A 14,848-nucleotide genomic window follows, 5' to 3' on the forward strand; every position below is an offset into this window, starting at 1 on the left:
ACTATATATGTTTCGCGTTTCGTGTTTTCACTTTTTCGTTAAATTTCGTGAATTAGGGCCTTACTCATTTAAGGGGCCCTGTGAAAACGGAAAACTATATATATATATATTTATTTTTATTAAATAATACCTGTATTTTATTTACGAATTCACGGGACAAAATTCATTATGAAATACAATATATATTAAGTTGTAGGTGTTGCTTGCGGTAATAATAATACAATTATTTTGAAAAAAATAGAAATAATATAATTATTAATTAATATTTCTTGCAAATAAAAACATTTAATAATGGTCGATTATTATTAAAGCTGTTTATTTTAATTATTGGATAGTAATGTTAAAGATGTATGTAAAAAGTAGTTTTGTAGGGCCCAAAATTTTAATTGCCTAGGGCCCCGCAAATGTTTAATACGGCATTGCTTGCAATAGTGTCACCGCCCGTTTGTTCGCCTCCGTCGCAATCGATCGCTGCGATTAATTCAGCACAATATTTGAATTCTGCGCGTTGTTTCTTTATCGTTACCAATCCCTACTCCCTTTATTTACCGGCCTAGTGCTTTTTTCCAGAAATGAATGCCTACCTATATTATTATTATCAACGTCAACGAAACGCCGCGCCCACTTCCCCTACACCATTCCCCGCCGCTTTACTGCTGACACCGCCGTTCCCATATTGTATTACTGCCGTTATCTGCAGCACTCGAATGCCGATTGCTGTTAACAGTGTCGAGTACTCGAGTGTCATTCACGCAACGATTACCGTATGATATGATTTGCTTACAGCCACACGAGTTCGAGGGAATCCAATTGTCGTGCACCGGTGTTTAGTTGTCGTCGAAGATGATGAAAATGATAATTAGTTAGCTTATAGGTGATGGAGAGAAAACGTTCAAAATCACCTTATGTCTCGGTACAATATTCCGCGGACGGCAACCGCTTATAGACTCCCGCCGAGCGAAAAAAACGAGCCGGCTGATAGTGTCGGTGGGTAGGGAAGGAATGTACTTGGCACACGCACATACACTCCTACAATTACGAATAATGGCCCGACCGTTTTTGAATGACAGATAAATTTGCTGTGAACAAAAAAACGAAATTACGTTATTGATTATTGCTCTATAGAATTCTCGTCAATAATAGTATTATATTTGTTCGGGCACGCTATACATATACATATCAGCCACTGCCACCGACGCTTTTACACACGTACGCACGTATACGTACATGCACCGCGAATAGTAGGCGGATGCGTACGTACAGAATTTATACTTATATTATGTCAATTGTTCTTGCGATGGTGTATTATTATTAATATTAATATTCGTGCTCTCTACGTGACATATTGTGTATTGTGGCAGATACACCTGCCTTCTGTAAGTTCCGCTTTTTAAGTATCCTTAAAAGCAGCATGCAACTTCGAAACTGCTGGTTAAAAACCTCTCGTCTAGAGCTTAAATTGTACGAATATAGAGGCATCCAGAGGTAGATAGGTAGTTTTTTTGTTACAGGGAAATATTTTAATGGGCCACCAAAATGAAAAAAACAATTTGCTTTTAAAAAATGTATTATATTTACTCATACTAATTTAATTTAAATAATTTAACTATAAAAAAAAAAAAAAAAAAAATTTCCATGAATAAACTAATGGTATCGAGGGGGCCACCGACATAATATAGAGCGAGAGCCCACAGGGAAAATCCCTTTTTCCCTATGGGCCTATCCACCCCTGGAGGTACCAATACGTTATATCATACACATTACACTCGGTTTTACACTTACATTGTGTGTGTATGTGTGTGTATGTGTATGAAAAGGATCTTCACTCCGTCCCATATATTATGAAAATAATTTCTTTAAAACTATTTTGGTATAAAATATACACAGCCAGCAGAGTCATATCCACTTTTAAGACATATCCCACGCAATATTTTCTTTGTATATGATTGCTTACAGAAGTTCTAAATTGATTGGTGACTATTATTATTTTTTCTAGTGGGATTTTTGTATGCAATAAAACAGGCCCTATTTTTATGTGCACCCCGACACACAATGTGCACCACGAATGTACAAGTATGCACTACGGTTTTAATGTATGTGCACTACGGTCTACAAAACAAAAATTAAATAATAAGCCAACTACTAAGAAATATTAGTATTATTGAATTTTTTAAAATTTAATGCATATATATATTAAAAAATTCAATAATACTCATATTTCTTAGTAGTTGGATTATTATTTAATATATATTATATATATTATGTATGTAATATATTCCTTTTTCTAAGATAGTAGCGAGACTAAATTTTCATTTAAAGCAGTAAAATCAAGTATGCAGTCCGAAATTGTACAAATAATAGGGCCTGCAATAAAATTGTAAATATCAGTAAATGGGTGTCAATCTAAGGAATCCAAGATATTTTTCGTTCGTAAAACGTGTTCTACCTTGTTTAAACCCCGAAACTTTGTCCCTTATATAGTTACATAGCACCGATGCAATATAATAAATTATTGTATTCTTCGAATTGGTTGAAAATGGAATTACGAAGTAAATTTCACCGCATTGTCACCCAAAACAACAAAAACTTTATATTATTATGAACATATTTACTCTACAAATAACATGTCGAATCTCCCATTAAGCATCAAATTACAATATTATAATGTCTCCTAATTAATTTTCGATGTAGCATGAGTGCTGCCCACAACACTGTTTCATTACCAAACCTAAATAATATGGAACGGCAAAATACATTTTTTAAATAAAAATGTAATCGTCACTTAATCCTATGTTTAAAATATCAAAACTTATATAATGCGTTTATTTTCATCTATATATTTTTAAAATAGTAATAATTTTATGGAAACATCTCTATAAATCGTATTAACTTCAAATAATTCAAGAATACATTTTTATCAATTGATTAAATATTATTGTATACAATTTCTAAAATGAAAATGTACATCGTCCATAAATGGTTTTTTACTGTCCAGAACAGAAAACACGTTTTCTATTGAAATCAACATTCAATGAAAAGTATGCAAATGACAAATAGAACCATAAAGATATATACTTTATCAGTGGCGCCAAACACGTACTTATATGGTGCAGTTCATCCCTGCATTTAACTATGGTGGTGGGTGTTTGGTGTTTGGGTGGGTGTGGGGTAGTTTGGTGGGTATAGATAGAGCCAGCCAGCTCGAGGGTTAGGTGACATAGGCGCATGCCTAGGGCGGCATTTGACAATTTTATATTATAAATAATTTTTAAAGTATTGTGTATAGTACAATAAGAATAAATAAATATTTGTGTTATAATATTAAAAAATTAAATTACGTCATATAGATATTGTAGTACGAATCCCCCTCCCCTAGATGCGATTATGTATATATATTTTTAAATAATAAAAATAATAACTGATATATATCCAGCAATTAACTAAATTTAGTTTTGGTTGGGACGTACAAGTCGTACAATTTTATGTACAATGTATAATACACCAAAATTAAACTGAAGATAACGTATATTAAAATTTTGATTTTTCTTCGAAATAACGTTCGTCGAACGTCCATAGTAATAATACACTAAATTATTATTTATTATATAAATTATTTATTTTTGGCGTGGCGACATAGTCTATGCACTGATGACACTAGCAGAGCCAACGCGTTTTCAATAATATTATCAGTAAATTATTGAAAAAATAAAAATGTTGGATTCATTATTATATTGCTTACAACATTTTTGTGAAGAAAATTTATTATTTTAAGGTACTTAAATTTTAATAAAAATGTGGACTATTGAAACGTACTAAAAAATAAAATTCTTATAATTTAATAATATAATTAATAATTAAATGTAATTAATTAATTGTTTATAGTTGAATAAAAACATTTTTTTTTGAGATCAAAATCGAAAGGGCGGCAAATTTTAAATTTGCTTATGTATACATTTTGTCTAGAGCCGGTCCTTGGTATAGGGTAGTTGTTTTGTGTCAGGTAATTGGGTGGATACATTATTTTATTTTCTAAGATTTACTAACTAAAGAGGAATATTTAAATTAAGTGACAGTCAATCTGTAGATGGTAGGATACTATGACACGATAGAGCAATTCGCCTATCAATGCATGTCTTTATACCATGTCAAATATAAAGACGTACATTAACATTTATATCTATTTCGCACACATGATGAAGCTAAACGCCTCTCGGATCTCAGTATTTAAAAATGATTATACAACATGCAAATACATAGATATATTATTTAAAAGATCTTTTAAAAATTTTAAGATAGTTACTTAAATTACCAATAACCTCGTAAAACAATTTTGAAACATCTTTTTTTAAATTACAGTTGTTTAAAAAATGAAATAAACGTTATTTTTGTTTTAAGATTAAAAATTTCTTTAATTTTAATAACGTATTTAATATTTAAATAATTAAACCTATATTTATATGCGCTTCAAATTGATATTTAGTGGTTTTTTTTTAAAACACTGTGAAGTAGGTAAGCAATAGGTAGTTCAGTGCTCGGAAGTTCGAGCAAATGCATATTTTTCTTGGTTCATCCTAGAGCATCCAAAGTAAAATTTAAATATATTTCAAACTACTCGGATAACGCACACAAAATTTAATTTTCTATTTTTTGCATATTTATGGGTTTTATTGATATTTTGCTAATTTAGTGTTTATAGGTAATGCTATTTTTGGATATATTTTCACATAATACAGGAAATAATCACATTTTGTTAATAATAATGGTATTTACTTGGTTATATTTTTAAAAATATTTGAATTATAGAGATAATTAGACCTTATTAAATATTATTTTATGTTTTAATTGACAATTAGATGTATTAAGGTCTACTTACACATAACCGTTCCGTATCCGTACCGTCCGTTCCATGTCCGGTGCTTAAAGTTTGTTTACTTGTTATATAATGGGCATGTTTACACAGGTCCATTCCGTATCCGCACTATCCGTGTCTGTGCTTTAAAATTTGTCGGAGACAATGTTTTTAGGGATTTCACTGATACGGATATGGAAAGTACGGAACTATGTAAACAGCCGTCAGTGACAACTGAAAGCTTGATCGGTTTTCATACATACTCGCGAGACGTATTTGTAAAATTTAAAAAAAAAATTTAAAGTTTAAAGTATTTAAAAAGTTGTTTTTTCAAAAACTTGAGTATCTAAATTTAAATCATGTGTACCAATATCGACGAAAAAATTATAGAAATGGTTCGTTCTCATATAGAATTAGCAGCAAGGCAAGTACAGCTAGATCTTCTAGTGATTCTGCACTTCCAGTCATATTATATTTTTTTTCAAGCACCCAAAGCAACAATGAAACACGGTATGTAAAACGCGCGTTAGGTCAAAAGATAGGTTCGAACAGCACTGAACGGGCATGGACAACGGATGCGGATCAGACACGGAACGGTATTGTGTAAATCCAAAGCACTGAAACTAAACGGACGGTACAGATACGGAACGGTTAGGTGTAAATAGACCTTTAATAGTTAATGACGTCATGGTATTCCCTTATTGTATAATTGCATTAGATTATCAAACATTTTAATAATCTAGGGTAATTTCCAATTTTATATGAAATAATTTAATTATAAGTACCCTTTTCCAAATATATTTAATTTATTTAATATGTTCGTTAATAGTTTATTATTCGTCTATAAGCCCAAAAATGTGTAAAATTGCATTTAATTTTTTTCCTAATAAATTTATAATTTTTTCTAGTTAAATGCATATTTTTTATTTTTCGTATTATTTATAACGCATATTTTAGAGCTAAAAAGTAAAATTTTTAATGCTATAACTTCCGAGCCCTGGTAATAATCAATACCTAATTTATAATTATCGTTTTCAGTCTGTATGATTATTAATTTATGATGTAATGTGAGGCATTTCACTCGATCATATTTTATATTATTATTATTATGTGGGTGCTGTTTTAAGCGGCAAATTTAACAATAAATACAATCGTATTCTAAAATAGACTGTGTGGGCTATCGGCCGTTCGGCGTTTCCAGAAAATTAATTACTAAAAATACCAAACACAAAACAAATAATGCTATAAATATACAGCTATGATGGTTAAATGTACAATATATTCATTCAATCATGCAGTCTGTCATTATTTTACTCTAACTTTTTGGGTGGTGGTATTAACAAATTTTTATACTTTGCCCCACCAAATGAAATACAAGTCAGCGCACTGTACCTAATGCATACATATATACAAAACAAAAAAGTATTTTTCTGTCCAAGTTACCGCAAGTATATATTCAAATATCTATAAATATATCACAGGTATATATTTATAAATACGTCCCAGTAAAAGATTGGTATAAATTACCTTTGAATAGGTACCTATAATCTCGATTATTATATACGAATACTAAAGCGCAATTTCATTTTATACTCGATATTTTATAATACTGTTTACGTAATATAAATTTATATGTATATATATAGCGTTGGCTTTAATTTAAAATTAGTAACAATCAACATTCACGGTCAACGGTCTGTACTAATTTTCTGAGATAAATCGTATCGAATTTCTTAATCGATAAAACACTAATTAGGAGAGCTTTATAAATACATAATTGCTAATATGTAATATGTACTATGCATATACTAACAAATATAAATGTTTATAATTAATACCCATTAAATAAATATTTAAAGAAATATTGCACATACGTCGCACCAAGTTGTAAAACAGTATACACCTCGTTTATTCTTATCATTTTCCTAATAATTACCTTATATGTATATTACGTACTTTTGTTATCAATCTGATAAGAACGCCCTAGGTCCTGGTTCCAGACCAGTAACGCAATCAATAATCAATACTTACTCGACATTCGAAAACGCAAATTAACTATCTGCTCTGATATAGATTTTTTTTTGTTTGTTTTATAATTCTACCATTAATTACTAAGAAATAGTGATTCGCGATTCGCTAACTAATTATTATGTCGGAAGAGCCTATGAATAACAAAATTGTTAAAAACGATAGGACCGAAGATCGGGTACAAACTTGTGTGTTTTGCAATATAATTTCTGCCAACGGATCGAACATACTTGAACCTCGCGTAAATTACTACTTATTTATAATAATCAATTTCGTTTTACATTAAATATGTACACAAGCAAAAAAGTATATGGATAGAATAATATTTTCATTAAAATTTATTACAAGTAACAACTTATTTGATTATATTCTGATGTTAAATTAATTTCTACTATATATTATACAGATATAAAAATGACTTGCAATTTTCCAAAAAAAACTTTCCACAAATTTTTACATTTTGACTACCTACATTTAAATTAAAATGCAAAAAAAAAAATTATCTTTCCAAATTAATAATTAAATAAAATTATTTACCATGAGTGCATTATTTCAGAGCAATGAATTTGTAGTCATAAAAGACCTGAAGCCAGTAGCCACTCACCATTTTTTAGTTTTGAGTCACAAACATATAGCAAGTTCCAAAAGCTTACAACCTTGTGAACAAGATCGTAATTTAAGTAAGTAAAAAAATATTAATTTTTGTTACCCACTAAATTGTTTAATTTACATAATGATAATATTAATGTGTATATTTACATTAGTCGAAAGCATGGTTACTGCAGCAAAACAAATACTATTGAACAATGGTTGTGATTTGAATGACACCAGGTATTCAAAATCATACACTACATTTATAATTATTGTATACATTTTTAATGTTTTGTTGTTTTATTAGAATGGGTTTCCATTGGCCTCCATTTTATTCAATAGGACATATGCATTTGCATGTCATCAGCCCTATCAGTTCAATGTCTGCATTCAATCGTTATGTTGTATTCAATCCAAGTATCAGTTACATTTTTGTTGATGTAAAGTTACAACTATATATTACTATATTTTTCACGTACATTAAACTTACTTTTGTTTCTATTAATATAAATGATAACAGGTTGATTATATTAAAAAACGGATTGGCTGTAAAGAAAAAAAAGAAACAGAAGACCCAAGTACAGTCTAACAAGGTTAAAATATAATATTTTTATAAATATTGATTTATATAACTTTTTTCAAATAAATAACTCAGTATTCCACTGATATGTAATTTATTATTTTTTTTACTACCATCATTAATAGATTTGTATGTTTATTTTACAGTATCTATATGTGTATATATATATATATATATATATATATAATGTACTAAAATATTTAACTATTGATTAAATTGTTATTATTCACTATGATTTAATTTTTGTTTCAACATTTTGAGTGAAAGTAAATATTTATACTCATCATGGACCGCATAATATTTATATCTAAGGAAAATGTTATATTATATTAACAGATTTTTAATGTTATGTTAAAAATAATAATGGATCTGTCAAAATAAATTAAGACATATTCATTGAAGTTTTATTAATTTTATTTTATTTATTATTGAATTAATTTGCTATTAAAAATGTTTTTTTTTCAAAATTATATTTAACTGTAGTTTAGAGAAAAATTATTGTTATGTTAGCTAATATTTCAGAAGTATGAAATAATCACCATTATTACAAGTTTTAAACAATTTTATATAAACTATTCAAATTTATAAAGGTTATGTAGATAAGCTCTTTTTGACTCAATTTTATGTTGTTTCTACTTTAATCAAAAAAAAAAAAATCCTAGAGTAGTGACAAAATTGAAATTGAAAATGATAAGATATATATATATTTTTTTATATCACTTGTAACATGCCTTTATTTACATTAATAATTACAAATTATTATATTTTATTGTATACATGACTGTAAATATTTATTGAACTTTCAAAACGAAACCATGAACAGTTTGTGTCAAGGACGGATACTTGGATATTTTGATAGGGGAACACATGTAAATAGTATAATGATTCATTAATCATAATTAATAATAAATAATCTTATTTTTAAAAAAAAAAATTGGTAATATTTTTTTAAATATATTTAATATAATGTTAATACATTATATCACACACCAAAATAATAATTTATACTTATAAGCAAATTATTATTCATAAATGTAGTCATTAATAAATAAAAATATCTTCATAGATTACCATACTTTATAGCCATATAAGTCAAATTGAGGTCTTTGTTTATGTTTTTTAGCAAACATATCTATCCAGTTTAAATTTAAATAATTATTATACTAGTAGGTAGTATTATTCTTATTTATTGTATTTTTCATTTTAATGATACATTTTGTAACATAAAAAAATTTGTCTATAGAAAATTGATAAGAGGTGCCCTTCCCCTGAATCTGTATTGGTATGAGTAATTTGAAATAGTTCTCCAATGTCCATACGGTTGATAATTGGCACTAAATAATATTTTGATATTAGTAGTATTGTTGATTAAAATATAATAAATAAATCGATTTTTAAATAAATATTTCAATTATATTATATATTTAAAATCAGCCAAACCTTTTGTTTGTTAATTGTTAACAATTACCCGTGTATGATTAATTATAAATATTCTACAAATTTCCACAATAAATATACTTTATCTTAATCAGTGGTGAACAACAAGATTAACTAATTTTTCACTTTTATACATATATAAATCTAAATGCATACCATTTGTTAAACATTATTATACTAAAGTATTTCAACAATATTTTACTGTATAGATAAAATATTGAATAAAATACTAGTCAAGGTGGTTACAAAAATCCAACATTTCAAACAGGAATGCTAACATTGAAAATAAATAAACAAAAATTAATGTTATTTTATCTTTTTAGTATAGTTTATTAATAATAGTATTTAAATACACCAAATAAAATGTTTATTGTACTTAATAATAATAATAATATAATGGATTCAAAATTATTTTTATGTAGTATATTATTTACATTAGATTTATAGGATTCGCAAACAATAGATTTGTTAAAACATATAATATAAATATATAATACATAATTATAGTAATATAAATACATTAATATTTATAATATATATATATATATATATATATATATATATATGTATGTAAAATTGCTTACATTATAAAGTTTAACAAATAAATAACATCCCTAATGGAAATATACATAAATAAATGTATGGTTTACTTTTTAATATATTTAATGTAAATGTATTTAGATTCAAGTTGGAATTTAGAACAAGACTTATTTTGACATAATATTAAACTTCTTACTTAAATTAAGATTATAATCGCAAATTAATTCAACAATTTATTAGGATTACAATTTTTGAGTTCATGAAACTGAAATAATTGAATTTCATATTTTGACTGTTGAATAAAATGTTATTTTTTAAATTTTTGACTGGATTTCACTAATGAGTTTCATGAATTCAGTATGGTTATATGATGGAGCAGTGGCAAATACTCCAAATTTATTTAATGGATCTTTTTCATTATCTTTACCATAGCTATATTTATTTCCATGTACATCAGTTAATTCACCACCAGCTGCTCTGAGTACAGCCTCCGGTGCAGCTGTATCCCATCGCTTACATCCTGAACTTGGATAAACATAAGCATGTGCTTTTCCTTCTAATATATAAAGTACCTAAAATATTTTTCAAAATGATAAAATCCAATATTAAATAAATTTTGGTTGAAAATGTATACCTTATTTCCTGCACCACCAACACGTATTACTTCGCAAGGTTGTAATCCATTAATAAATGTTTCAATTGCTTTATCATAGTGACTCCTAGAAGTCACATATACTTTATTGTTCTGTGGTGGTTCTTTCAACTCAAATCCACCAATACCACTGCCAACTAATCCCCAAAGAGCTCGACCACTATTTTGCCAAAATGGTTGATAAATAACTCCAGCCACAGCTTCATCATCAACACAAACTCCAATTAATATTGTTACATGATCAATTAAACCTGCATAAATAAAATAGTAAAATATTTTTATTATTTTGATCAATAAAAGTAAAAAAATTACATGAATATAAAATACTTTGAATGATTTACCTTTTGTGAATTCTGAGGTTCCATCCAATGGATCAATCCAAACTGTAATCTAAAAAAAAATAAGCAAGAATTAATTTTGATAGTGTTACAATACTTGCCACCATTACCAAATATTATACATGATAGTATCACGCTTGCACTAGGAAATAACCTCATACTTAAATATGTTTTTGAAAAGTATTATGCAAAAACATATGCATTATTAATAACCACTTGATGAACTGCCCCTTGAATAAATAATATTTTCATAATATAACAAGCTGAATAAATTGCCAAACTTTTGTGATGTTACCCTTGAACGAATAAAAATCGTTAATTATAAAATATGAAGTTGATGACAACAGGAGATACATGACATCTGAGACAGTCTCACGCCAAGGAATGATGACCTAAAAAGGAGAGGACCAGCATATATACCGAGAGACGCGAAGACAAGAAGCTGTTGGATTCACTCACAGACTAGAACACTCACATATCACTCACCGAAGATTCTTTAGGCTCAGTCCGAATGTGCGTTACATCACCTTACGACTTACGAGTTTATCGTCCTAAACCCTCTATCACATGTAAGATTGTACATTAGATTCATCAAGCTCTACCACATTTTCTTGTTTATTATTATATTTTGGAATTAAATAAATTTGTAATGTCTTTACCATCAATATTGTAAATTAATTCTACAAGATTAACACCTGGTTCACAACAATAGTTAAATATATTTATTATTTATCATATTTTCCAAACTTTTAAACAATTACAGTAATCCCTCGTTAACCGGGAAGGTTACGTTCCAGCAAACCTGCGCGGATAATGCATCCGAGGATAAAGAAACTATAAATCAATGTAAAAAGGGAGGTTAGGTTTAATATTTTTTAATTCCTACAACTAATTTATTTATTATCTATCGTATTTTTTCTTCATTTTTACGTATTTCTCGAATACTAGACTCATTTATTTTATACGTTCTAGTAAGTGACGCTCAGTATCACCACTTTTTAAATTTCAATTTTTTGAACGATTAATATAAAAACATTTCTTCTCCTTTTTATTGACATTTTACATTGAGAAGCCATTTAAAAATATTTTCACTACTAAATTTATTAAACCCTGCTGTACATGCGTCACGCACAAATATCACCTTACAAATTAACGATTATTAATCGTGCATGTGTAGGTAACTTTTTGTGGTTTATCTGCAATAAGTATAAGTATATATAATGTATATGTGTTATACCTATAGCGATATAACAACAATTATCATCTACAATTATTGTCAAAAATAAATTTCTACAGTGTTCGTGTAACAACGGTAAAACGTTATCGCAATCGTAATCACATTAATAATATGTTATCGTGGACCCAACCGCGGATGATCGAAACCGCGGATAACGAGGGATTACTGTATAAATAACTAAGATAAGTAAAATAGTTTTATAACCATTTAATACACTCATAAAACTTTGAAAGAAATGTATTAATTTTAAGTAGAAACAAGTATTTTAGTTTAGATTAACTTATTTTGTAAGATATTTTTTGTATAATAACTATTTTTATTAATTGATTTTTATTTTAAAATTTTTCTTACCTGATAGTTATATAACTTAGTACTAATATAATTTATGCCTTTTTTTTTTTTTAACATAATGGTACTAATGACATAAATTAAGATTAATTTTCAAGTAATAAATAATAATAATATAAATAATAATTAATATGAGTCGTTTAAACGTCCAAAATAATTACCTTAACTATCTAGACTAAAAAATTATTTAAATTTAAATTTTTATATATCTTTAAAAAAATTAATTTTGAAATAACATTGCCACAAAATTAAAATTTACAAAATACTCGTAAATAAATTATGTAACAAATATTTTACATTTAAATTTATTTACTAAAATATTTTATTTTATTTTTTATATTATTTAAACTCACTTGATCTTCTGTGATGTTAGTTAATGATTTTGGGCACTCCAAATCCAATATTTTTTGATCAAGTTCAGTAATTAACCAATCTTCTGGCACATCTAAATTTTGGCTTATTTTATCTACTTCTTCTGCTATAATATTTATATTGGGATAGAGATTTTTAAAAGATGCAACAATACATCTTTGTGCAGATCTATCAGCTTCAGTCTGCAAGTCATTTTCACCCTAAACAAAAAATTTATAATAAATAACATAAAAAATTAATGTATATAGATGTATTTACCTTGTCAATTATTCCTAAATCACCTTTTTGCATAACATCACGAATTATTTTACCGGCTTTATGAGCAACCGAGACAGATGAAGCTAATAGTCTACAAATTAATGCTTGTCCTTGAGCCATTTTAATCTAAACAGATAATAATAATATAGATTTAATTAATAAATCAAGAAATTTAATTTAGACTAAATTATTTATTTTTATTTATGTATAAACAATTTTAAACTTAATTTATATTTTAGGAGAACTGATTAGAGAATAATTTCTGCTACGATTGAGCTGAACAGACTAAAAAAGATATTGGTAAAATTGATACAATCTTCTTAAGACAAAATAGTATGAAGGCCAATAATATTATTTATGAAAATAAGTATATCATGTATCTATGATCTATACAAGGTAATGTTCAATTATTTAAACAATGGCTTGCGTAATTCTATGGTCACAAGATGACCTCTAATGATTGTCAATTTTTTATCAATATAATATTATAGATATATATTATTACATATATTTTACACCTATTGTTAGAAATATTAATTTTTAGGTATGATAATATTGAAAAACCAGTAAATGGGCTTTAGTGAAAGAAGTTATAACAATGATTTTTTTTTTTAATATACACTAATATTAAAACCATTACTTATTCCATAATACATAGAAATGACTAAGTAATAATAGATCACTTAATGGTTACTTATTATGGTTAGTTAAAATGTCACTTCTTACTCGGTTCCTTTTTGTGCCTAATTTATCATTGAAGTTTTCATGGGTTTCTATTTTATATTTTCATTAAAATTCAAATATTTATCAAGAGACTTTATTTAAAGATTTAATTTTAAGTTTATTAAATGACCAAAAATATAATAATATGGTTTCTTTTCTTAAAAGATTAAAACTTAATTGTATCACAAATATTTATTTTGTTCCAAGTATAGATTTTCTATTTATTTTAAGTATAAAAATGAAATTATTTGATTATATAGGTAGTATCTTTAATTAATTGTTACATTAAATATTAATACAATTAATTACAATAAAAATGTAACCTACCAATTTATAGTACAATCAAATAAGAAAATATTTTATTCCTATCAAACTATTAAATTATTCATAATATGTTCAAACGTAAATAATTGACTGTCAATTTAATTTAATTTTTTTTTTTCTTTACTGATATATAAAACAAAAAACTCACTTCTCTGATATGTTTGAGCGTTTGTAGACCAATATTCACAATAATTTCAGATCTGAGACAGCAGATCGCAAATCGTGTATTGAGGTTATTTCAAAATGTGCATAAAGTACTGAACGTGTGTGAATACATATAAAAACGCGAAAGGTAGTTAGATACGTTACATCAATTTCACTCGAACCATGTCATCAATTTATTAGCTGTAAAAGCGAATTGTCTTCCTAAAAAAATGATCTACAACGATATGCCGAAAAAATTACTTTCTCTTTATTACCACATCATCTAGGTACGCTATCGAAACGATTCGCGCAATAACTTAACAGCTTATAAAAACTACTATCACTGGATATAGCCGAAAATCAATGATGAGCTACAATGGCCCCTCAGTCTGCTGATTGTGTTGCGACAAGTGAACTCTATTTGATA

The 14,848-nt window shown here is 27.1% G+C and overlaps 3 protein-coding genes across 5 annotated transcripts; 1 reads left to right on the forward strand and 2 right to left on the reverse strand.

Annotated features, from left to right (window-relative positions):
- Window positions 1-794: 794 nt before the first annotated feature.
- LOC112686537 lies at window positions 795-7,498 on the reverse strand. Of its 2 annotated transcripts, none has more exons than XR_003148899.1 (2): window positions 7,415-7,498; window positions 795-1,079 (listed from the first exon to the last, which is right to left on the reverse strand). XR_003148899.1 is itself a non-coding variant. In XM_025558880.1 (2 exons), the coding sequence occupies exons 1-2, from the start codon at window positions 4,964-4,966 to the stop codon at window positions 864-866; spliced, it is 309 nt and encodes a 102-aa protein (XP_025414665.1). In that variant the 5' UTR covers window positions 4,967-5,135; the 3' UTR covers window positions 795-863. The 2 variants fall into 2 exon arrangements, 1 of the variants encoding a protein (XP_025414665.1); XM_025558880.1 differs by lacking the exon at window positions 7,415-7,498 and adding an exon at window positions 4,874-5,135.
- LOC112686536 (histidine triad nucleotide-binding protein 3-like) lies at window positions 6,827-8,130 on the forward strand. The gene is made up of 5 exons (XM_025558879.1): window positions 6,827-7,118; window positions 7,434-7,557; window positions 7,642-7,708; window positions 7,776-7,908; window positions 7,989-8,130. Exons 1-5 carry the CDS (start codon window positions 6,999-7,001, stop codon window positions 8,055-8,057), a joined length of 513 nt encoding a protein of 170 aa, XP_025414664.1. The 5' UTR covers window positions 6,827-6,998; the 3' UTR covers window positions 8,058-8,130.
- Window positions 8,131-10,244: 2,114 nt separating this feature from the next.
- LOC112686539 (3'(2'),5'-bisphosphate nucleotidase 1) lies at window positions 10,245-14,816 on the reverse strand. Of its 2 annotated transcripts, none has more exons than XM_025558882.1 (7): window positions 14,697-14,816; window positions 14,426-14,622; window positions 13,231-13,356; window positions 12,954-13,172; window positions 11,019-11,067; window positions 10,660-10,928; window positions 10,245-10,597 (listed from the first exon to the last, which is right to left on the reverse strand). In XM_025558882.1, exons 3-7 carry the CDS (start codon window positions 13,348-13,350, stop codon window positions 10,340-10,342), a joined length of 915 nt encoding a protein of 304 aa, XP_025414667.1. In that variant the 5' UTR covers window positions 13,351-13,356; window positions 14,426-14,622; window positions 14,697-14,816; the 3' UTR covers window positions 10,245-10,339. The 2 variants fall into 2 exon arrangements, with proteins under 2 accessions (XP_025414667.1, XP_025414666.1); XM_025558881.1 differs by having other exon boundaries at window positions 14,683-14,789.
- Window positions 14,817-14,848: the final 32 nt, after the last annotated feature.

This window comes from Sipha flava, unplaced genomic scaffold, assembly GCF_003268045.1.
Source record: "Sipha flava isolate LNK unplaced genomic scaffold, YSA_version1 314_pilon_pilon, whole genome shotgun sequence".
Lineage (NCBI taxonomy): Eukaryota > Metazoa > Arthropoda > Insecta > Hemiptera > Aphididae > Sipha > Sipha flava.

What these genes read in the sequence shown, in the direction of transcription:
- LOC112686537 (XM_025558880.1), bottom strand. Translation starts at nt 4,966, where the DNA reads ATGGACCTGTGTAAACATGCCCATTATATAACAAGTAAACAAACTTTA. An exon ending in CGGATACGGAACGGTTATGT is followed by an intron (nt 1,080 to 4,873) that starts GTAAGTAGACCT and finishes TTTTGTTCACAG; the next exon opens with CAAATTTATCTGTCATTCAA.
- LOC112686536 (XM_025558879.1), top strand. Translation starts at nt 6,999, where the DNA reads ATGTCGGAAGAGCCTATGAATAACAAAATTGTTAAAAACGATAGGACC. An exon ending in CGAACATACTTGAACCTCGC is followed by an intron (nt 7,119 to 7,433) that starts GTAAATTACTAC and finishes GCATTATTTCAG; the next exon opens with AGCAATGAATTTGTAGTCAT. An exon ending in TGAACAAGATCGTAATTTAA is followed by an intron (nt 7,558 to 7,641) that starts GTAAGTAAAAAA and finishes TATTTACATTAG; the next exon opens with TCGAAAGCATGGTTACTGCA.
- LOC112686539 (XM_025558882.1), bottom strand. Translation starts at nt 13,350, where the DNA reads ATGGCTCAAGGACAAGCATTAATTTGTAGACTATTAGCTTCATCTGTC. An exon ending in ATTTAGGAATAATTGACAAG is followed by an intron (nt 13,173 to 13,230) that starts GTAAATACATCT and finishes TTTTTTGTTTAG; the next exon opens with GGTGAAAATGACTTGCAGAC. An exon ending in AACCTCAGAATTCACAAAAG is followed by an intron (nt 10,929 to 11,018) that starts GTAAATCATTCA and finishes TTATTTATGCAG; the next exon opens with GTTTAATTGATCATGTAACA.